A 24,870-nucleotide genomic window follows, 5' to 3' on the forward strand; every position below is an offset into this window, starting at 1 on the left:
CTCTCTGCATATAGCTTCAGGAATCTCTGGAGGTCATTCACAGCATGTGCTGCAACACCAACAGGGAGAAGTAATGAAAAGAGCCCAGATAAAAAGCTGACACTATGCCTTCAGAGCTGTGTGAATAAAAACATAATAAGCAAGTTTATAAAAGCAAATCTGTATGACTCTCTGAATTTCTATCTTGATCCTTATAGCCTATCTTGATGTGAGGATTTGTTTCTGGATTATCTGACAGGTGAAAAATGCATGCAAAATATACCTAAGCCACAAAAATCTGATTTAAATCAAAAGAAAGGTTTGAACTTTATATTTAACATCCTATTTCATGGATCTCCCAGTAGGTTACTCTTTGAAAGTATCTGTAATAAACAGGTGTGACAGTGCAGTTTGCAAAGGAAATGCGGACTTTTACTTTGATTTTTTCAGGGCCCAGTTGATTAAATAAAACTCACTCTGGGTTACTACTCAGAATTTTTATTACACTCACACCTATGATGAAATGTAAATCAGAAAGTGAAAACAGGAGTTGGCTGCTTTGCTGTTATTATAGACAATAAGGAACCGAGGGCTACTTTTTCTATTCTATAACAAGTTATCGAAAGTGCAGCTGTCAAGTTTTATGATGTAAATAAGATTAATGCTATCATCAGTCTTTCAAAGGACCACATTCACCTATTCCATTTTTAAAATATGATCTGGTATTTTCTTCTGAGGAACTGGCTTTGCAGCTTGTTTTCTTTCATTTAATTTCTTGATCAATAGTTGGTAGCAGTAGGATATCCAAGATTCATTTTGATTAAATCCCATGAAATGTAAGTGATAGCATACTGTAGAATTCATCAGACTATTATTGATAACCTATACCAGGCAACAGCAGAGAACTAAGTAATAGTTATGGTCGATCTTTTTTACATGGCTCATGTAACATGGCTCAGAAAGGAACTGAATTAATTTAATGTGTATTTTTCTCCAAAACTATATTCAGCACACACTGCAGAATCCAATGTTAATAATTTTCAAGAAATGTGGTGACGGCACAATTGCATTATATTTAAAACAGACAGAATCAAGAATTTGAATTAGTTCATTCAGTAAGATATGGAAAAGTGATTCTCATTAGAGTTCCTGGCAAAAAATGTATCCATAATAAAATGGTAGTTTATGTTTGGTTTTTTTTTTTCAGTTTTTCTACCCCAGTTTCTAGCTTTCAATCACACTTTTTTTTTTTCCCCCCCATGCTTTAAGCCCGCTCTGTTTCTCTCCCTTCTTTTTGTTGCAGTAACCTGAATTACTAATATCTGCCTATCCAGATAGCATGGGCTTGCAAATAGCACTAATCTCTCTTTTCTGTTTGTTTTTATATACTAATTAAGTCTATTGGCAACTACATTATGTGAAAATCTATTTAATTTACTATAATACAAGAAAGTGATAGGTCTTTCTGCACACAGTCCTCTTGACCTGTGTGCTGTTCTCTGTTGACTTTTCTTTTTGAAAGAGCAAAGCAAGCTGATTTTCCTTCTGAAAGCAGCAATGCTCAGTGCCATCCTGGTCACACCTTACCAAGAAATGCAGTGGCTCTTTGACACCCTTTCTAATATTGGTGCAGTGACTGGAGCTGCCAGAGAGTTAGGGTTACTCTGCAGAGAAAGAGCAAACCGAGGAATGTGAGCAAGTGCGATCGCAGGTCACGAGCAGAGTGGTGGCCACAGCAAATGGGGAACAAAGCTCATGGTTGCTACTGATGTTTCTGTTGTAGTCAGAGGGCATGAGATGATGAAAGAAAGACACATTTCTTGAACTGTAGAAGGCTAAAATGAGGAAAAGATGGCAAATGAAAACCTTCTCTTCTACTCCAGCTAGAAAATTATTTAGTCTTGCTGTTTATGTGAAATTTGTCACTGAAATATCAGACTGCTGTCTTTACTCGTGTCTGCTTGGAGCAGCAGGAAACATAGTGATGGAGATACGCAAGTAGAGATTTGCATTACTGATATTTCCTTCAACAATAGATCAGTGGTCAGATGACACTAGAGTTCCTGAAGGCAATTTTTCCTAAGGTCAAAGCAAAATAGCTAGAAGAGTAATCGAGGTTAGTTTGACCTGAAAAGTGAGCATTATTGTGTTTTCATGAGAAAGCTTGACAAGTGTTTCACAAAGTATCAAAAGGCAAGATATTTTAACATTTCTGATGAAAGAAAAGAAGATATTTGCAGTGATTTGAGGAATTACTTTGTCAAAAACAAAGTGATGGCAGTGATGAGGTTGTTTTCTCTGAGTTTGAACAACTGTTTTTAATTCTGCAGATTTTTTCTCTCAAAGGGTATACATGGAAATTTTTGCATGAATATTATAATGCTGTTAAATTAGTTAATAATTGAACTCCGATTGTTTCAAACTATCTTCAGATCTGTTCAGATTATTTTATTAAACTATTTGGTACCTAAAATTCCACTGGCTCTTTGGTATTATTAAGAGATCACTCTGTATCTGTGTACAATTTTGTACACTTTTTTCTTCAGAGTTCCCATTGGCTAGGATAGCAATTTATGCCTGTTAAATCAATTTGTAGATCTTACAAAGTTAGAAGAGGTGATTTTCATGAGACTGTAAAAGTTGGAGGTGCTGGCAACATGTGTTTTTCCTTATATCAAAGATCTAGTTGCCAAAATTCGTTCACATGCCAATAGCAGCACACTGGAAATGTAAGTTGTTGTCATATGGCTTGACAACCAATTGAAAGCTGCATCCCAAATCAAGAAACTTGTTACTTTTACTGACAAAAGGAATACTGAGAGGATCTTGCATCCTTTGTGACAGATGTTGTCACAATGTTTTTTATAAGGCAAGTATGTGACAGAAATTGATGGAACACCATGACTGCTGTGGTACAAAACATTCATTTTCATGAAACCCTTTTGTAATCACTGCAACAACTGCTTGCTCAAAAAGACTCCCATCCTTTGGAAAAAAAAAATGCTTTCTGTAGGGGTACAAATAATGCTGCATTTAAAAAACAACAGAAAAAATGTTTGCCATTAAAAAAATAATGTTAGAGCTTTTGAGCTGAAACTCTTCAGACTGCACAGGAATTATTGTCTTAGTTTCTAGTTATTGGGAAACTTAATTAGGGATGCAGGAATCAACTACTGAAAATATTTTGGGGGTGGGGAGAAGGAATAAATACAAAAATGAAATTTTATATCAGTATTAAAATATGAATTTAAATAAAAGCAAAAGTAGTGTTGTTATACACTTTCAAAAGTAAAATTGCTCATTGGCAGCATCTTAATATCACCAAAGAGACTATTTCTGTTGATTCTGTCTATTGCTTCAAGAGATCCCAAAACAGCCTAAACATTTTCCTCAACACTTCCTTCTGTTCAGAAATTTTAAGAGCCAACCAGGTAATTTTATCCTTAAAAACACAAACACATAAGTAGTCCTCATATGGCACAATAGCAGTTCCACTGACTGTACTTTTGCATATGCAGATTATTGCTGTGTTGTACAGATAGATTATTTTTAAATTAGTTGAAAGTAGCATGGATCTCTTTGGGATCCAAAGTGTTACTGCAGTATAAATTTGTAGCATATCTGTTCCCCTCTGAAGACTGACTCCCTTGATGTAATGTCTTCTTAAGGTTTCCTGTCAAAGTTCTCATGAAAAAGGTTAAAATATCTATGTCTATAAAAAGGTGAAATCTTTATTTCATGCTTGGTTAAGAAAAAAGCCCATGTATCATCCTGAAACAAGAAAACTAATATGCATTGAATATTCTTAAACTGTTTTCTTTGTTATCAAATGCGAAAGTCTTTACCAGAGACTAAAGTATTTTTACCTGTATACAATTCTGTCAAAGGTTTGTATTTACCTTATGAAGAAAATAAGACTTTTGTCCAAATTTCCATGTGATAATCCACACAATAAATAAACAAATCATTTAATATACAGTATGACTTCACCTTATTTTATGCAAACCACTACATGCAGTCTGAGGTTTTGTAACTTCTCTGGCCAGACATGTGAAATCTTCCACCTACACCAAATAAGAAACTAAAACTAGTAGAAAAGGAAGAAAATTCTACCAGATCTCTCCTATGTCAGAGAAAGACAAGTCTGAGAAAGCTGGCACTTAAATTTCTACTGTAAATTTAAAGTTATTATACTATTTATTAATCTAATAATAGTCACATATTAAAAACCATAACTTTTATGATTATTTTTCAGATGTAGCAGGACACATTCACTTGTAAACAGTTTTTAACCTCCACTGCATGCTTTCCTTTGAATATCTAGAAATTATGGGGTCTTTAGTTTTGGTCTCTCTCTTCGTTACAGTGCATAAATTCTTATAGATCTAAACTTTAACTAATAATCTCATAAATTATCAGCTTCTTTTTTTTCACCTGCATTAATCTAAGTTATATATAATCCATAATGACTTGTTAGCAATCATTGAGAGCTTCTTGAATATAAGGGAAGTCTAGGCACTTAACTTGTGTCTTAAATTGATAACAATAGCACATCATGTGAATGTCCCGTAAGTATTAATGAAATCAATTACTAACTGTTATCTATTTATACTCTGTTAAAATTACTATCTATGAAATATTTATGATATGGTTACTAAGTCATTTTTTCTAGGAATAGTTTTTACTAAATATTCGAGGCTAAGATGATCAGACATTGGTTTGTTTGACATTGGTGTTTTATTTAAACAGAAAAAGACTCACTTTGAAACATTTTTTATGTTTAAGAGCTGACTAAGATATTAAGAAAATGTTAACTTGTATATACAATGCTCTAAGAGTGCATATTTTCCACATTTAGAGCTATGGATGGAATTTGCTTGGCAATAATTTTTTGACCAATAGAAAACTATTTTTCTGAGTTCAGATCACCAGAAAAACTGCATCCTTGCCATCAAATTTCAAAGTTGAGATTTTTGTTTGTAATAAATTGATATTAGTTATTTTAGATAATCAAAGCTGTGTTGGCCACAGTAATTCTATTACTTTTCTTTCAGAACTCCTTTGTGACCCAGAACACCTGGCAGGTTATGGTAGTCCCCTCTATGAAAAGCATTTTTGGCAGTCAGCACTTTGCGTGGAAGGGTTGTACTGCGTGGGAGAAAATGTACTCTTAACTTTGTTTTCTGAACTTTGAAGAACAGAAAGAGATGAGACTATTCATTTATCACTGAGACAAGTCTAAGGAATAAATCAGTCTCAGGTCTCTCTCAGGGAAGCTTGCTTGGAGTTTAAGAGTATGATTATGGATGCTCGAACCCTTTAGAAAATCAGCTGCAATGATACAGGATTAAAAAAAAAAAAAAAAAAAAAAAGTAAAAAATACACTGTAGTAGGTATAGATCTTCAGCTGAGTGCTGTTGTGGAGTTTGGTTGTTCCCCATCAAGTTCACAAGGCTGAAGTGCTGTTAGGATGACACTGAGGCTTCCTGTGAAATAAGCCTGGTGTGCCAGCTCCAAATCAGTCAACTGCTGGTTTGCCCACAGAGGGAATACTCATTTGGTCCATCAGTAGAGAAGGCAATGTTCCTTGTGTTAAAATAGTGAAATCACTGAGTGATATTGTCTGTGCATATGCCACAGGATACAGGTATTTTTCCTCTATTTTCCTCAGGGTGACTAGAATGCAGCTGGGTTTCCTTGACTAAAACAGAAATGAAGTTTAATGGTCGTATGTTACTGTTATTTATTGTATAAAGGATTTAAAGCTGGCATATATGCTAATTGGTACTGCTAACCATGGAACTAAATCCTCAGGCAGGACATGCAAGTTGAATTAAAAATATACATCCAGTAACTGTGTTATTTCTTCTTTGTCAGAAAGCTTTGAGCTGGCAGATACAGTTACCTTCCATAACTAAAACTTCAACACTATTTAAAACATTCAAAGGGATGGTTAGGAACATTCCTGTGAACTAGGTCAGTCCTACTTAATAACTTTGGCTTGAAAGGAGGTGTTGGAAGGGGTTTGACTCTTTTGGGAGTGTTGTCGTTCTTCCTGTCTATACCGTTCCTGTTCAGTACCTAAATGAGTTTGATTTGTTCTGTCTTTTTGACCCTATCTTGAAACACGATACTGAAACAAGCAGAATAAAAGAAGAGAGAAAAAAAAGTGTTTTCCTGCAATAGATTTCTTTCTGCTTTTGTTATTTCTGCATTTAATATTTGACTTTGAATTTCATGACACATTCCTATTATTCTCACTCTTGAAGTTTAACATTACAAATTATTTTCAAGATGCAAAAATTATCAACATACTTTTGACTTTTATCCAGTGTATTTCCAGGTTCAGGAACAAATTAAAAATCACAGTATTATTAGATTGTTTTTCAGCTTTTTGTTAGATATTTTATTTTTATATTTTTTTTCCCTCCTATTGTTGTTCCACATTGTTTCTTTCTCTGGTAAAGAGCAGAAAGCACTAATGAGCAATTAGCTTAAAAGCTAGAGGTTGGTGTGGTTTCATGTTTTAAATTCTAATTGTCCTTTTGGTTTTGTGGTTTATCATACCACAGGAGTGAACTGATACAAGTTTTAAATAAGTCAAAAGATAAGTCTTTAATTGTATTTCTGATGTTTTTCAGTAGGATTAAATTTGCTATTCATATATTAAAGAAAATTATCTAGTTAAATTGTTTCAGAAGGAGATCTGTTTCTCTATGTTATGTGAATAATGTTGATTTATATTTCTCTATTAAATTTAATTGACTATATGTTTCTGTTGAATGAACCATGTACGAGCATGAAAGAAAGAGAAATAAGGGTCAGATGTACTGTTTCAGGTCGTGTTTTTGTTCTGAGGGGAGATAAACATCAGAAGAGAAACATACTGTGCAATCACTTTATAAAGGTATAAATAATAATTGTTATAAATAATTTGGTAACTCAAATGTTTTGACTGCTCAGTCAAAGTGGAATCGCTTCTGCTAGTGCCTTACAGTCTTCTCTGTAGTATCTCAAGTTTCTAATGCAAAAGAACTGTATCAAAGGGATAAAAAAAAAGCACACACACAAACAAAAACCCCACCAAACAAACAAAAGGAAAAACCCAAACAAACAAACAAAAAACAAAACAAAACAAAAACAAACAAACAAACAAAACCCACCACACATAAGCCAAAATCCAGAGCAGTAAAACCATAAACAATAGAAAATTGGGAATAACCTCTTCTGCAATAGCTACCACTAGAGGAAAAATACATAACTAAACATGTATTAATTCTCAAACTCTTGACTATACTCAGGGCAAAATATGTGAGATGCTGAAAGATGCCAGGCATAATTTATCAAACACCCTGAGTCTACCTATGGAGGCTCTGTAGAGTCCCAGTTTAGAAAGTTTTTCTTCAATTTACCTGAAATACTGATGAGAATAGAAATTTCCTCTTAGACAGGACAACATCTGTTTACCCTGTGTGAATGCCAAACTAAGGGACTGTTTTCCTCTGAACTCACAGAGGAAATACAAGGCCTTCACATGAACTTCAGGCCAGATGGAAGTGGACCTAAGTATTCATCCCTTGATAAAGACTGGAAGTCAACACTTAAGCATGCTTTTTCACACTTAACTACTTTTGTAAAGTTATGTAATTAAACATTTAACTGTTTTTCAGTAATTGCACGTATTGATCATTATATGGAATACCTCACTGCAAATAATGAACCTTACTCAGAATCACTTTGACCTACAGAATTATGGAGTTAATGTGAGGAGAGGGTGAGGTGAGGTGGCGTTTTGGAATTGTCACAGGAAATTGTGACTGATATGTGGAGCTGAATTACCATCCAGGAGTGAGACAATATAGAGAATTCTGTGAATTTATGTCTTTGGTATATAATTTTCTCTAGATCTCAAACAGATTTTTAATATTCAGCTCGAAGAGAGGAAGACATAAAAATACATCAAACACAGAAAGCTCTAAAGGACAACACAAAACCAAACAAATAAAAACAAACAAAATATTTTGAAATCTATAAAAAATGCTGGTATCTTTTGTTTTCATTATTTATTTCTAGTTGGTGCTGTTTGCACATTTTTTGTCCTTCATGCGATTAAATGACATTCATCAGAGACAGACATGCTCAAATACTTCTCTGACATTTTCTCCCCCTGCTGAACAAAGATGAAAAATTCAATATCCTTCTAATTGTAGACATTAAAACTGTACAACAAAGGCATTCCCATTATAATACAATTACTATATTGGCAGGAAAACACGGTATAATTCTGAGGATATTAATGATAATCTGTGACTCTTACTGAATTCACCTTACTTTCTGGACAGTGTAATGAAGACAGAGAAAGTAATGACTAATATTTTTTTTTTTTTCCTCAATGATTTTCTGGGAGTTATTACAGACCACTGAAGTTTGTAAGCTCTAAATGCCAACTGAGTTAAACTAAGGAACTTAAAACAGCAACATATTTTTTTAAATTTTGACATTCTTTTCTAGCTTTTATGTTCACATTAGCAAGTGAACAAAATAGAAACAGATTCTATAAATGAAATAGTTCTTGTTTGTAACTGTATGAAAAGTAACTCCATTATAAGTTATTTTTACCTAAAACATTATGTAATTTCCTTTCTCATGGCCTTTCAGATCTTAATACAGTGTTCGTGCCTTCCTCGGTGTTCCTGCTTCATGTGGCTTTGTTTTGAATGTTACCTTTGTTTGGGGGCCTTTGTTTTGGAGCAACTGTGTGGGCTCCATCCATTTTTTGGAGCCATTTGTGATCTGCCACTGTATGTAAGGTGATCTTTCCTCCCCTTTTCTCCTCCCCTGCAGCCATATTGGCCAAATTTACTCCATCTGCTGACAGCTAACGGAAAGCTATGGTGTATTGCTACTTTGAGAAGGATGAGGAGACACCATGGCAGCTACCACCAAAGTGTGAAAGCCTAATAGTGTTGTGCTGCTCTCTAGCCAGCACAGAAGGAATTTATGGGGTGCTAAGCACCAATCAATATTTAAAGACCTGTTTCGCATCTTCCCCCAAAACAGGGTGTGAGGGCTGGGCAGGGGAGACATGAATCCAAATATTCAGACTTTGAATCATGATTTGGAACTTGTTGCTTTAGGTAACGAGCCAAGTACTCTGTTAAAAGCCACAAACGGAATCACAGAATGTTAGGGATTGGAAGGTACCTTGAAAGATCATCTAGTCCAGTCCCCCCACTGGAGCAGGAACACCTAGATGAGGTAACACAGAAAGGCGTTCAGGCGAGTTTTGAATGTCTCCAGAGTAGGAGACTCCACAGCCTCCCTGGGCAGCCTGTTCCAGTGCTCTGTCTCCCTCATTGTGAAGAAGTTTCTTCTCATATTTAAGTGGAACCTCCTGTGTTCCAGTTTCTACCTATTGCCCATTGTCCTATCATTGGTTGTCACCAAGAAGAGCCTGACTTCATCCTCATGACACTCACCCTTTACATATTTATAAACATTAATGAGGTCACGCCTCAGTCTCCTCCAAACTAAAGAGACCCAGCTCCCGCAGTCTTTCCTCATAAGGGAGATGCTCCACTCCCTTAATCATCTTCGTGGCTCTGCGCTGGACTCTCTCCAGCAGTTCTCTGTCTTTCTTGAACTGAGGAGCCCAGAACTGGACACAATATTCCAGGTGTGGTCTCACCAGGGCAGAGTAGAGGGGGAGGAGAACGTCTCTCGACCTACTAACCACCCCCCTTGTAATACACCCCAGGATGCCATTGGCCTTCCTGGCCACAAGGGCACAGTGCTGGCTCATGGTCATGCTCCTGTCCACCAGGACCCCCAAGTCCCTTTCCCCTACGCTGCTCCCTAATAGGTCATTCCTCAACTTATTCTGGAACCTGTGGTTGTTCCTACCCAGATGCAAGACTCTACAGTTGCCCTTGTTATATTTCATTACATTTTTCCCCACCCAACTCTGCAACCTGTCCAGGTCTCACTGGATGGCAGCACAGCCTTCTGGGGTGTCAGCCACTCCTCCCAGCTTGGTGTCATCAGCAAACTTGCTGACAGTGCACTCTATTCCCTCATCCAAATAACTGATGAATATGTTGAATAATACCAGTCCCAGTGCTGACCCTTGAGGCACTCTACTATATACAGACCTCCAACTAGACTCTGCCCCATTGACCATGACTCTGGCTTCTTTCCTTCAGCCAGTTTACAGTCCACCTCACTACCCGATTGTCCAGACCACACTTCCTCAGTTTAGCTGCAAGGATGCTGTGGGAGACCATGTCAAATGCTTTAATGAAATCAATATAGACCACATCCACTGCTTTGTCACCATTTATCCACCTCGTTATGTCCTCATAAAAGGCTATGAGCTTGATGAAGCATGACTTCCCCTTTGTGAAGCCATGTTGACTGCCCCTAATTGCCCTCTTATCCTTGATAGGCCTTGAGAAGGCACCAAGGATAAGTTGTTCCATCACTTTTCCAGGGACAATCAGACAATTCAAACTCAGCTAACTGTGTCCATTAGTTAATGCTAGGTTCAATACATTGCCTTCTGATCGCTGAATGCCCTCCATGTTACCTTGGGCTAATAGCTATGGGCAAAGTGGCAGATAAAAACGAAAAATTACAGACATGGTTCCCCTATGTCAGAAGTCATTTAGTGGGACTGACTGATCACAACATGACATAATGGTTGAGCTTGGAAGGGACCTCTGGAGCTCATCTGGTCCAAACGCCCAGCTTAGACAGTATGACCTAGAGGAGACTGCCCAGGATCACGTCCAAGCAGCTTTTGAGTATCTCCAAGAAGGGAGACTCCACAGCCTTCCTGTGCAGCCTATGCCAGTAATCAGTCAACCTCATAGTGATAAAATGTTTCCTGATATTCAGAGGGAACTTCCTGTGTTCCCGTTTGTGCCCGCTGCCTCTGGTCCTGTCACAGGGCACCACTGGAGAGAGCCTGGATCTGTCCTTTTTGCACCCTCCCTTCAGATGTTTATACACCTTGATGAGATACCAAGGAGTCTTTTCCAAACAGTGACAGCTCTCTCAGTCTTTCCTCATATGAGAGGTGCTGCAGTCCCTTCATCATCTTTGTGGCCCTTCACTGGTCTCTCTCCTGTAGCTCCACAGCTGTCTTGTGCTGAGGTGCCCAGAAATGGACACAGTATCCCAGCTGTGACCTCACCAGTACTGCAGAGAGCTAATCTCTGCTTTGTTTGCATAATTAAGGTAAAAAGAAAAAGAATAGGACAGATAATATCTGGAGCAATTTCAACAGAGATAGAATCATAGAATAGTTTGAGTTGGAAAGGACCTTTAAAGGATATCTAGTCCAACCTCCCTGCAATAAGCAGGGACATCTGCAACTAGATCAGGTTTCTCAGAGCCGCTTCCAGCCTGGCCTTGAAAGAAAACCTGATGAGTACAGATTATTATTAATTATTCACATCTGTGTGTAAAAATTTAAAGAATGAAATAAAAGAGGGAGAAAAGAGATCATTTAGGGGCATTTGATATTAAAAACTCTCAGTCTTTAACTGTACAAGATACTCTGTTATAGCAAAGAGTGTGATGTTACAAAGTAACCCTTGCAAACCTCTCTCCATGTCAGGAGAAGATACTTCAATTTTCTCATCTATTTGTGTGTTATTAATTAAAACTTGTTGTGTTAGAAGAGCCTTTTACAATAATTAATTTACTTCATAGTTATCCACAGGTGTGTGATTTTAAAGTACAGAAAGGAAAAATACAGGAATGTATTTCAGAAATGCAATAACAATATGGACGGGTGGATAAATATATTTAATTGCAGTGTATGCCATTAAAAATCATCATTTTACAGAATTTGCAGGAGTCACTTTTGGTATAATAATATTTCCATTTATTCAGGCTGGATAAATAATGTATATATTAGTTGATTTGGTAAACTTTTTATAATCATACAATATTTTTAATGCTGACAGTATCTTTGGTGCTGTTACAGTGACAGTCATTTAAATGCCTGTACACAGCTTTTTTCTTTTCTGCAGTGCTGAAGAGGGTCACTGGTTCCCCAGTGAAGTAACTCAAAACCTTCCTGATTAGTGAAAAATAGCTGCTCAATTCCTTGGCAAGATCAGTTAACGTTACTGATTGTTTTACTGTTTCAAGTGTTTTTATGGCCAAACTGTTGAACCCTCGCCTGCTACTTGAGGCTTTAGATTTCAAAGGGACTCTGCTGAAATGATGTGAATGCTGATGCAGAAAGCCACCAGACTCTCAGAAGTACTAGAAAGCAAGGAAAACCTTACTGTCTATGTGGTGATGCTTTTTTGGTGGTGGTGTTGGGGCTTGCTTTTTGCTTTGTGGTTGTGCTTTTTTTTTTTTTTTTTTTTTCCCCTGTTACAGAAACAAAGAGTGCAGAAAACAAACATCTTGATCCTTTAGAAATTTGGTTCTCAATAACCATGTTTTGCAGTTCAATATTAGAAAACATAGGGTACACTCTACGCAGCTTTATTTCAGCTTTCCTGGTTTAGTTCTTTTGTTGTCTAGGCAGTTGGTTCAGATAGAGATTCTATAGCTACTCTAAAGGGTAGTCATTTACACTCTATTCTAATGATTTAGCACCTCCGTGAAGCAACACCACTTTTTCTTGTTTCTTCTTTATTTTTGTATCTTTCTTTTTTGGCTGGGCTTCTTAAAAAATGTGGAAAAAAAAACCAACCCCACAAAAGCAATTAGATGTAGCCTCATCTACCGTAATATTGTGCATAATGAATTGCTTTTGCATGTGTGACTGAAGGGCAAATATACCTATTTGTTTATCGTTTATAGCCATCTATTTATAAAAACAAAACAAACAAACAAACAAATCAAGAAATAAAAATCAGTCTTTAGATCCTGAATTATTCAATGTTACATGCCTGTCTGCCTGATGGTAGCTATCTGTGGCATCTGTCATCATTTTTGACTGAAGAGAAAGATACTCTGCTTCAGTGTTGGGTACTTCCCCAATCCAAGCAAGGTATACTGAACATAGTCTTTATAATCCCGCTAATAGAGCAGGAAAGGACACAAAGGGGAAGGTGTGGCCATTCCATTTTCTCCAAATAGAAGGAGAAAAAAAAATCTGCAAATATCCAAATAATAGCACATAACATTTTCAAGTTAGATGGAGGAAAATACAAGAATTGGTCAAGGCTGAATTTCTTTTTGTGTAAACTCCTATATTGGTCACAGAGTCTATGGGAAATACCTGGTACTAACAGTAAGTGAGATTATTGGTGAGACAAATTCACAGCTACAGAGTGACAGTAAACTGTGGAAGAAACATGTTTCTAGATACTTGGTCATGCTGTCATACATTTGATATTGCAACCAACTCTTTTATATTCTTCTTCTAGCCTTGACACATCTGATCACACTACTAGGTTTTGGAAGATGACTCACATATAACAATACTGACCTTGAGAGTGTGGCTCTCATTACACTAAGATCTTCATTTGTGTTACTAGATCCCATGGGTCTTTTAAGGATGAAATCAGAATGTGCTGAGAATACTGAATATTAAACGTGCACTATAATAGGAATGCTGTGGAAAAATGAATTAATATATTATTTTAATTTTAATTTTCATATTGCCGGTAGACATAACATCAAGAAGTTAGTTGATTTCTATGTTACCCTTTCTATTGTATAAAATCTGTTACTGAAATAAACATTTATCATAGTTCATTTATTCAGTAATTTTAGCATTTTCTTTCTTTCAGTAACTTCTGGTGAAACTGTTGCTGTGGATACACAAACCGGGGTAACCAAGGAAACCACCACCTTCAAACCAGAAATGCCATCTTCTGTGCTTTTGGAGGTTCCAGCCTTGGCTGACTTCAATAAGGCATGGGCAGAACTCACTGACTGGCTTTCTCGACTGGATCGAGAGATAAAATCTCAGAGAGTGATAGTAGGTGACCTTGATGATATCAACGACATGATCATCAAACAAAAGGTATGAGAAACACTGATTTTTCAAGTTGAAAGCTTCATGATCTTTGTTCGGTATTAAGTAATTTCAACAAGGAACACAGGAGAGATGAAAGGCTGGAAAACATGCAGTTGTTATTTAAGCTACTTTATCCCATAAACCCAATTATTGGATTAAATGTTAAGATAATTAATTGAGAGGGGGAAAAAAAGAGTATTTAATAATTTATCTGGTATTTAAGGGAGATCTCTTTATCTTTCTACTGCTTGTGCTGACTGTGTCCTAAGAGTATACAAGACAATGGTTGAAATACAAACCTCATGAGAAAGAAGCAATTGTGTAGTAAGGTCCAGGTTGCCATGAGGGAAGACACCCCATTTCATACCTTTTCCTTTTTTTTGTTGCTTCTGTAATAACTTTCTGAGAGGCTTGTACCCTGCTGATGTTGTGTTATGAAAAGCTCCTCACTCATCTTAAAGAACAGCTCATTAATGCAAGTGTTTTGTCAGCAATACTGCATCAGTGTTACTTATCTTTGAAAACATAGAAAAATATGGAAATATATGTGCTAGAGGAAAAAAAAGCTGAACTTTAGCTAGTCAGTAGCAATAAAAGTAATTTGGTATTATACAATTTGAAAGTAATTACCTGCCTTCTAGACTTCACATTCCTCAGTATAAAAGATTTGGCTTGCCTGGGCAAAACTTTTCAGTGTTAGATTTCTATTCAGTTCAGTCCTAAACTCCATTTAGGACACTCTATTGTAAGATTCTCTTCTGCTTCCTCCTAATAAAAAAAAAAAAAAATTATTTATTGTGAAGGAGACTTAAGTAAAAAGAGGGAGAAATAACAGACACATTTTGCCTAATATCTGTGCTATGGAGTTTTATAAGAGCATGTATATTAAAATATGCAGATATCTATTTGTTTCATCTTGATTAATGATCACAATATATACTGTGTAGAATTATGTAATGTTTTATTAATTATAATATGTTTTAAATGGCATTGAGTACATTTTAATAACTGATAATTGCAGTATTGCTTATACAGGACACCAGATTAAAAAAAGGTTAAAGGCCAAAGAAGACTTGTTTGAATGCTGTCTTTTCATCTTTTTCAGAACTGTTTTGTTTTTAAAATTTTATGTTGTCAAATAGTTGGTTCAGAATTAAATGAGGTTTTTATTTATACCTCATTTTAGTGTATTATACTGGCAGACAAAAAAAAGCTTGCTTTCTTCTGTAGGTCTCTCTAACTTAAATATGAGCTCAAATTATTAACTCTTGAAAATGTCAGTTGTTATACATGTTTTAAAGTGAACTGGTTTGAATCTGCATTTTGTCTTAACTCAAGGCTAAAATATTTTATTCACTTAAGCCAGCACCATTACAATCTTATTCTCGCTTCTGTTCCTGGCCGGGTAGCCTTGTCTCTTTTTTTGATCCCATGCTGTGCTGGTAACAAAATCAGCAGGAAAGCTCTTTTTTGTTGTGCCTACCTCTCTAATTGGCTGTGCAACAGAATGTGGCATTTAATATAATCTCTGGTGAAATGGACGAATCAGTGTCTAAATATAGACTGCAGTTCTGTTAACTGGCTCCCTTTTCTATAATGATCATGTTAATATCACTTAATACATGGAAATTAATGTAATGAAATTTTGATTCTGCCTCTTATTCTATCACTGGATTATTAGGTGAGATTAGCAGACAGAATTTTCAAAACTGACAAAAAAATTTAGGTTCTCAAAAACCACCCCTGCTTCCTAATGTGTAAAGTGTTTGCAGCAGTGTGTTAGCTGATGAATCTGGACGTGTGGGTACTTGGCTATTCTGAAAGGTCAGACAAGATATGATCTAAGTTGGAAATCCAAAAGTAGTGCTTACCTCCCCAGATCTGTATTTTCTGTAAAATACCACAGTCATACCTCTCTTGTTCTTGTGATTTCAAAGTCATTGAAAGTCACAGTATTGCATTGTGCTCTATTTGGAGAGTTTGTTACATCTCTACAGGGATCTCAGTAAGCTTTAATAGGAATTCTGTCATAGTATATTGACTTTTTTTTTAAGTCTTTTGACTTTAGGTATAAAATACCATCTTAACACAATTGACTACTTCTCTTATAAAAATTCAACATTATAAATAAACATGCTCTATGAAAGATATTTTATTATAATGCATCTCTAGTTGCTCACCCAGAATTTAAAACATTTCAAAATGCTAGTCCCATTGGCATCCTACCAAGCTCTTAATGTTTTGGGAGTTTGTTTTTGTTTGATATTTCTTTTGAAACAGAGGGCCACATTTCTAATAAGAAACTGAAATGTGAAAGCAAACATTTTAAAAGCAAAGAAATCCCATATCCTAGCAAGGTATGTAACAGGACATTTTCCAAATCACTCAGGTAAAAAAAAAGTGACCTTAAGTTGCCCTTTCTTTTACAGTACCATATAATGTTGTTGAAGCTAAGTCTCTAAGGGCATTTTGGTTAAGTTCACTTCAATCTGATTGTGTCACAAGATCACAGCTACTAACTCTGTCATACTTTTCCTCCGTAAAAGTTTAAGGCATCATTAGCCCCTACTCGAACTTTGCTTGGAGATGGTTACAGTGAATTGGTACTCTTGAGCAAACAGCATATACAAAGGTTAATTTTGGAACAAAACAAAACAAAAAAAGACAACTATTGTAGAAAAGGCTTGTTTCAGTGGCAGCTTCCCTTTAATAAAAGAAAGAATATAACTTAAATTCTCCTAAGTGGTGCACATACTGTGTAGTAAAAGGAGCACAATAAAAGAGTAGCACAATGGCTATTCATTTCAAACATCTATAGTTACTCTTTCTGTCAAATGAGTGATATACATTTCTTTCAAGCAAATTCATTATATATTTTAGTCATCTATGATTGTATATATCTTGTTAAGTTCTGTATAATTAAAGTAAAAGACACTAAAAAGTGTGTAGTAAAGAAAATTAATATTAGCATTAGTGTCATCGATGTTTTCATTAGAGGCAAATGATTATATTTTACTCATCTGCTTGAAGACTGATGTTTTGCAGGATTTGATCCTCAAAGAAAAAAATGTAAGACTGACTGAGAAGAGATATGTATGTTGTTTCTTTAGACAACCTTCATCTGCAAATAAAGTTCATGGGAAATACTGAGAATATATAATATGCCAAGACATATGTAGCTGAGGAAAAAGACAGAATGCAGTTTACACTGTTAGTTCATTTCACTATCGTTACTTCAAAACATTCAAGGTGTTTTGTATTTGAAGGTCAGGTTGCGATTCTTCATAAAAGAGAAAATTGTGGACAGAGGAACTGGATGATAAACTACTTTCTGCTACATTATGGAAGAATGGAAAACCTTTCTTAAGATGCTAACAAGCCTTTACTCAGAAACTTTGCATTGGCATCATTGGATTTTGAAGAAGGTTTGCAGTAGGAATAGATTTCTACTAAAAGCAGTGAACCATGGAGGCTGTGCAAAGCTTGAAGATAAATAACAATGCCATTCAAAGAGATCAAATACTATAATCTCCTTAAATTTTGAATTCTATCCTTGGATTTTGCCAAGGCATGCTCTTCATCCAAATTTTTTGTAACATGTTATTGAAAACATGGCTTTCAGTTATACTGGATAAAAATATATTTTATTTAGTAAAATGAATAATAATTATAGGTAATAGTGCTAATGAATGTGACCGCAAACAGTTTTCAGTGTTTGCTTATTGGTTCTAAGAGTAAAGGTTGAGTGTGCACTGTTATGTGCAGTGGAGAGGATTAATCTGAAAAAGTATTTCTTTAGAATGACACCTACAGCCAAGCTAGTTACTGAGACTTTCAAGCAAAGAAGAGGAAAATATACTTTTAGGTAATGATTTGTTTCATCCTAACGTAATTATCCCTAAAGATTTAGATGAGTTATTTCTACTCAATTAATTTGTCACTGTTCAAAAAGTAGGTTTGATCTTCTGTCAATTACAGAAGTAAACAAAATTGGAATGAAGAGATTGTTTTCACTATTAATTACTGAATTGATTTTTCAGTAGCTGAGGATCTTGTGCAGCTGGTGATAATAACATAACTGTTAAGGAAAAATATTGGTTTAGAAACCATGTAATTGACAGACTTCAGATGAAAGAGTGGGCTTAAATGACATTCCCCATGTTTGAGGATTTTTTGTCTGTCCTTTCTCATGGTCATATACCATGCATTTTAGTATACTATTTTATATTTATACATGCATTATCATATGCAACCTTACAATTAATATTCTGATAGATGAGAAGTTTTCCAACATAAGTTTTTGTGGAAAAGTAAACATAGTTCATAATTTGTATCCTGTTCTTACAGAAGCCCCTGTAATTATCAAATTGAAATTTGTAGCTCTGTGTTATGGAGTACGAATCAGTATAATCCTCAGGCTTTTGGATAGTGTACTTCAAGGTTTACAGAGATGTGAAGTTTCATATTAGTGACATATGCATGAAAAGATCAATGTAGCATATCTGATGACTATGTATTCTTGAAGAACATCATAGGAGATTTTACACTTGGAGCTGAAAGTTTTCCAATTTAGTATTCTGATGTGCTTAAAGACAGGAGTTCTCTAGTCCAGAATCAGAGTACAGTGTTAGTAAGTTGGGACCAGACATTCGCACTTTCAAAACCAGTCTTCAGGAGCCTGTTTGCCACATCCCTCTCTCTGGGCTGTCATGCTGCTTTGAGGGTTGTCTTCAAAGCTTCACATTCTCTAGGATCTTCTGTTTCCATATGAACACACAGCTGCAGACATTCCCTGGGGCAGTATTGGACCAGGATCAACGAGCTCCCAAAGCAGGGCTAGAGCTGAAACTGATTCTGCAGCATGTTGGAGGGTTCACTGGCGTTTTTGTGCACCTCCTCTGATAGCAGAACCCTGCACATGACTTTATGCCTTAAATGGTGTGCTAAACACCCTTTACCTGTATGAATTTCACCGTAGGATATATTTACTCAGGAGACTCGTATCATTATTTTATGTATATTTCAGACTGTTATTGTAGTTCTATTTAACATGGGATATCTAGCAGAATTCTTATTTTATACTGTGACATGCTGTTAGACTTTTAAAAATTAATTCTGATTTATGAGAAGGACAGGAAGGCTGGTTTCAGTTATTGAAGTGAATAAAATAAGCTAATAAATGAACAGATTTCTAAATATATTAGAAAAAGTTTGAACTACAAGGTTTGTATGCTGAAAGTTTTTAGCTTTTTTTATAGAATAGAAGAAAATGAAAAAATGTCTGTCAGCCTTTAAGCTTATTCTGAAAGGGCAGAAAATGCAGCAGGATGCTCTAGAGGGCCTGGAAATCTGAGTCTTTAAAGGGAAAGGGGAGAAAAAAAAGAAAAAAGAAATTCTGTTAATCTGAAAATTAGACCTCAAGGGATATAGAATATGTGTCAAGAGACTCTTTTTTTTTAATACTTTATTGCTCATAAAGACAGCTAATACTTTAAAATAGCTTGGCCAACTCATTACAGTATGTTAGAGAGTATATTTGTTTTCTGCAACAATAAAAAAGCTGTCTAAACACTGTCTTTTGGAGAGTGATTAGCAGCCATTTTCTTATTTTGCTATAATGTCAATCACTAGGATGTGCATAAAAAAATTACTTCTAAGGATCTGATTCTAAACTCATTTAAATAAAAGAGATACTTCCATCGTTTTTCAGTTAGTTTTCAGTCACACTGTAAATCATTATCCAAACAAAAAATACTTAATACTGCAGTTGTGCCTAAAGATAACTTTCTTGTTTGATTTTATTGGCCTATTGTGAAATAATTTTTTTTTTTTTTCCAATGCCTGCCAAATAAGCTTCTGGGAAACGTTATGATGATTAGTGCAACTGGCGTTCCATTAGGTTCAGCAGGGAAAGGACGAGAGTATAGGAACTCATTTACATTTGCATGTATATGTGGAACATTAGAAGTATGTACTTTACACTAGGGCTGCATTTTTCAATAGCAGTTATACTTTTCTGTATTTCTAAGTCTGACCTGTGTTATAAGTATAAATGACCAGTTCCCTCAACACTGGACCTTACCTGACCTAATATTTTATCCGAATCAGCCTTTCATTGTGTGCATTTACCTTCCATTAATATGTGCTACTCAGAGACGTCGTGCATTGGGCCCTCTACAAACATACCATGAGTATAAAAAGACTGTTTAAAGTTATGTACTGTCCACAGTGTGGACCGTGGGGAAATCCTGCTGTGCTAGAAAGTGTAAAAACTGCTTAAACCTTCACCAGCTCTGTGTGTGCTCAGGCAGCAAAGAAAAAAAAAGCCTAACTAGATGCTGGGCTGCATTTAATAGGACCCTGGGCAGCATGTTGGGGGAAGTGATCATTTCCCTTTGGTCAACATCTGTGAGACCAAATGTTCAGGTAAAACATGGAGGGATTCCAGTGCAGGTCCACCAAGGTGGTCAGGGGTGGGAGAACTGGATATATGAAGATAGGCTGAGACCTGGGCTTGCTCAGCCTGGGAGAGAGCCCAGGAGGGACCTTATTGCTGCCTACAGCTACAAGATGGGAGACCATACAGAAGACAGAGCCAGACTCTTCTCAAAGGTTTACAGCAAAAGAATGAGAGGCAACAGACACATGCTGCAGCAAAGGGAACTCTGATGAGATATTAGGAGAAAAATTCTTCATTATGGGTGTAATGAAACATTGGAACAGGCTATCCAGAGATGTTGTGGACTCTCCATACTTGGAGATATTCAAAACAAATCTGGATAGTGCTCTGTGCGACCTGATGTGATTCTAAATTTGGCCTCATTTGAGCAGTAGGTTGGGCAAGATGATTTTGAAAGGTCCCTTCAAACCTAAATTATTCTGTGATTATATACGAATGCTATTCTCAAATAACAAGATTCTGTGCTGTATACCATGTCAATGAAAGACTTTAGAGGAAAGAAAACATGGATTTATGCCACCTTTGCATCCCTTCCACCTCGGCTGTGATTTACTTTAAGAGCTGGATCAGTCCTGATAAAATTTTGACTAATTATTTAGTTCTAAGCATTAGTGAGGATCTGTTAGGACAGTTATACAAGTTCTAGGGGGCTGTAATTTTGTATACATATTAATATATGTTGTTAGCAGTAGTAACAAGAAAAGCTAAGAGTGGCTTTGTTTTTATTCAGAAATTGTGGGAAATATAAAAGCAACTTGTTTCCAAATAATGATGCAATGTGTAAAATTCTAATCTAGCTGTAATCATAAAATGCAAATTAAAACTAGGGGGAACAATTGTATATTTGCGCATTTTATGTGTGAGGAGATGGAGCTCTTCTTAGAGAAATAAGTTTTCCTCTGTAAGAAAATAAAAACATGAAATCCCAGCAGAGCTTCCTAATGAAGCTGATCTTGAAACACAGTTCTTTTATGTGGAAAACGATCCCAGAATTTTAACTAAAAAAATATACTATCTTGAAATGTGCCCTATTGGTTTCTCAATGTGCCAAGGGTACTCTGATACTTCTATAAACACTGCTTAATAATAATATGGATTCAGAGATCTGCTAACAGATGGACAATTCTCTCTTGAGGCAGAGCAGACAGTAGTGTCATTATAATCCTTTTTCATGAAGGGATTGTTTTAAAAGATGTCACTCTGGAATATGTCAAATAACTAGTTTCTAGTGACTTAGCTCTTTTGCAGTAAGTGAAATTCTTAGAATTCCTTTTCTCTTTTCCCAGTAGAATACTATATTTTTTTTCATACCTAGAGAAGCTCTCATGGAGAGTTCTCTGCTGATTTACATGGATATATTGTTTTACAACACTCATGTGAAGTAATCTAAACGGATATCTAACTCACTAAAGCTCCTGCAAAACATTTAAATTGTATGCTATATAGAGCTTCTTAAAAGTGAAAAGTAATATTTATAAAAACACCGTAAGAGACATTAAGGCATACTTGTTTTCAGGGGCACAGGGGTCCTGAATATTTTTATCCATTCTCTAACCGTTATACCATTTAGTTCTTCATGTAACCCACCACTAGGCATGCATTGTCACTAGATTTAAGGTGAAAAAACAGCAAGTTCCTGTGGTTCTGGAGAGGAAGAGAAGTCATGGGAGAGAGAATTGCATGTTTTGGGAATCTGTTATGATGGGGGACTGAGGAGAGAGGTACTTTGTGCTCTAAATTTGCCTAATCTTCACTCTCCTCCTGACACCTTCTTCTTCACCTTTGTTGAACACAGCCAGACTCTTCTCTGGTGCCTGGAATCCCCTTTGGCCCATCTCTTCTTCAATATATTCTCCTTTTATTTCTGCTAAACTGAATTTTGCATGCAGAAAATGAGGACAAAATATTTGATTTTGCATAACACCTGTAACAACTTATGCCCTTTGATAATAATGAACAACATGTTGAAGAAACACTAGATTCCAGCATTTCTAGATTCTCTTTTTGTTTTACTAGTTGGGGAAGGTGGTAGGTTGGGGTTGTATGTTTATATTTCGTTTGGTCTGATATAAAACCAATCCCTCCACTACTGCAAAATAAAAATCTCAAACATTGATATTAGCAGACAACAAATTTTCAATGCAAATAGGCAGAATATTATTTTTTTTCAGGTTACTAAGCACTGCAATGAAATCCTAGAAAATGACTGAGTACATACTGAGCTTGAAATATGAAACTAATCCCATTAAAAGCAATAAGACTATATGTTTTCCTCAAGAAAGATATTAAAGTATTTTTCTGAATTGAACCAGAGAATTCACCTCTTCACACAACCAGGGCTGAAGGAGGACTTAATTAAAAGAAAACTGATTTTGTAGTAAATGTGGGCCATTTTGCATTACTCAAACCTCCCATCTGTTTCTGTTGCTAGCTGATACACTAAGCAAGGTAACAAATCAATTTCCAGAACTGTGTTCTGCTGCTTTTGTGGACCATTGCACTTACTGAGATAAAGCATCAATTTAACTTATCACTGTGGCACTCCTAATGTTCATGTGCATTCTACTGATATTAAAGATTTTGTGCAGCCAAATGTGAGTTTCACACATAGAGGTTCAGTCATGACAGCCAGCTCCCAACTTTCTTTTTCATGCTTCTGGACTTGTCAAATTCTCCAGATGAATTATTAAACATGGAATTCACATTGGGGTTCATGCAGTTCAAATATTGCAACTATCTGCTCTATTTGCTTGAGAAGAGTTTTTCTGTTAGCCATTAACATGCAAGTAACTCATCTGCTGCAGTTACGTGCTATTTACAAAAGTACAGCGTCAGAAAAAAATAATGCTTATCCATCTTTTTCTTGAGGGATTATTGTAAAACCTCCAATCAGAAATAGATGATCAAAGGTAGGAAGACCATTCAGGGTGACAAAATATGAGCTAAACTGATTCACTGTGCAAAAAAATATGTGTAATATTTACTATTATTTTTTTTGTGCTTAAATAACTGGACAAGAGCAAGGTATAACTATCCCAAACATGCAGTGATACTTTCTTAATAACTAGAGATATTGAGCTTTTTGCTGATGTCAGATCTGAAATGTAGGTCATAAATTTTTAGTAAATGCTCTTTGATCCAGATTATTACAGTGCAATGATAATCTTGGGTAGGTTTCCTTTAAAAAATTGAAGTGGAAGTAATAGAAACAACACTGGAAAGATGCTGGAAAGCAAGAGAACTGAGAGTTGTAATTGTTCAGCATCTTACACATCTGGCCTTACTTGATGATAACAGGAATGTGGAAATAGCTGAAGAAGAGAAAATAAGGAATAATTCAAAACAAAAACAAAAACCTAACCAAAACAAGCAAATAAACAAAAAGTCTAGGCCTAACAAAATATCAAAGTAGAACAATCTAAACCTATAAATAATTGTAACTGATTTTTGGACATATTTTTTTTATGTAAGCATAAAGAGTTAAAAACTATAGATTCTATGACTATGTGCCCTTGTAAAAAGTACCTCTCCAGCTTTCTTGTAGGCCCCTTTTAAGTACTGGAAGGCTGCTTAGAAGGTTTCCTGAAGCCTTCTTTTCTCCAGGCTTAACAGCCCCAAGTCTCCCAGCCTTTCCTCACAGAGCAGGTGTTCCTTCACTCTGATCATCTTCATGGCCACTCTCCAACAGGCCCATGTCCTTCTAATGTTGTTAAATTTACCCAGAAGGTAAATTTAAGCATTTCTCTGTCTGTGAGGAGGAATGATGTATTTTGAGCCATTGTGAGTTACTAGAGATGTCTTGCTGTGCATATCACAGAATCATTTATTCAAACAGACAGCTTTGAAGGTGGCATGGTGTGGGACCTGATCTCAGGGTAAATGTCCAACCTTTTGACATATGTTTTACCATATGAATGGGATTGTTTTCTTTTGTGGTATCTTATACGTGTGTCTTAAATTCTTACTGTGAATCATCATCAGCACTGATAGCATTTTTAACTGTTCTTATAAAGCCTTCTACCTCTTCATATGTGGCCCATATGGCATAATATTTCCATGAAGAAAAGGGGTATACTTGGCACATTCCTATAATGACATTCAGATGTAGGAGTCAGTTCTGACAAAAGTGATTGTGTTTTGCAGAGAAATAACAGTGCATCAGAACCCATAAAAATTATTAGGTCATTTGCTCATAGTGTGATTTTAAGTGGGGCTTTTTTCATTCCCAGACCTGTCATTAAAGCATGTGATAAAGAACAAGAATATAGAAACTAGAGAATCAAATGATATCTGTGGGTACTAGCTGATATCTCTAAGAGCACCAGTGTACTGTGAGTCAGTTAATAAAATCAACTGTATCAGCCATTTGTATTTTGTAAATATTCCTTGACTAATAAAATAAAGTAAATAAAATTAGTAAATTTAGTACTAATTTACTGAA

The 24,870-nt window shown here is 35.8% G+C and overlaps 1 protein-coding gene across 24 annotated transcripts in view; it reads left to right on the forward strand.

Annotated features, from left to right (window-relative positions):
- The window catches only part of DMD (dystrophin), a 1,272,535-nt gene that overhangs the window by 910,446 nt on the left and 337,219 nt on the right, over window positions 1–24,870 (forward strand). For all 24 annotated transcript variants that reach the window (XM_065049958.1, XM_065049956.1, XM_065049960.1 and 21 more), the window contains one exon: window positions 13,740–13,975. In XM_065049958.1, the coding sequence (XP_064906030.1) occupies window positions 13,740–13,975 (236 nt within the window). The remainder of the gene's footprint in view (window positions 1–13,739; window positions 13,976–24,870) is intronic.

This window comes from Columba livia, chromosome 1 (genome assembly GCF_036013475.1).
Source record: "Columba livia isolate bColLiv1 breed racing homer chromosome 1, bColLiv1.pat.W.v2, whole genome shotgun sequence".
Classification (NCBI taxonomy): domain Eukaryota; kingdom Metazoa; phylum Chordata; class Aves; order Columbiformes; family Columbidae; genus Columba; species Columba livia.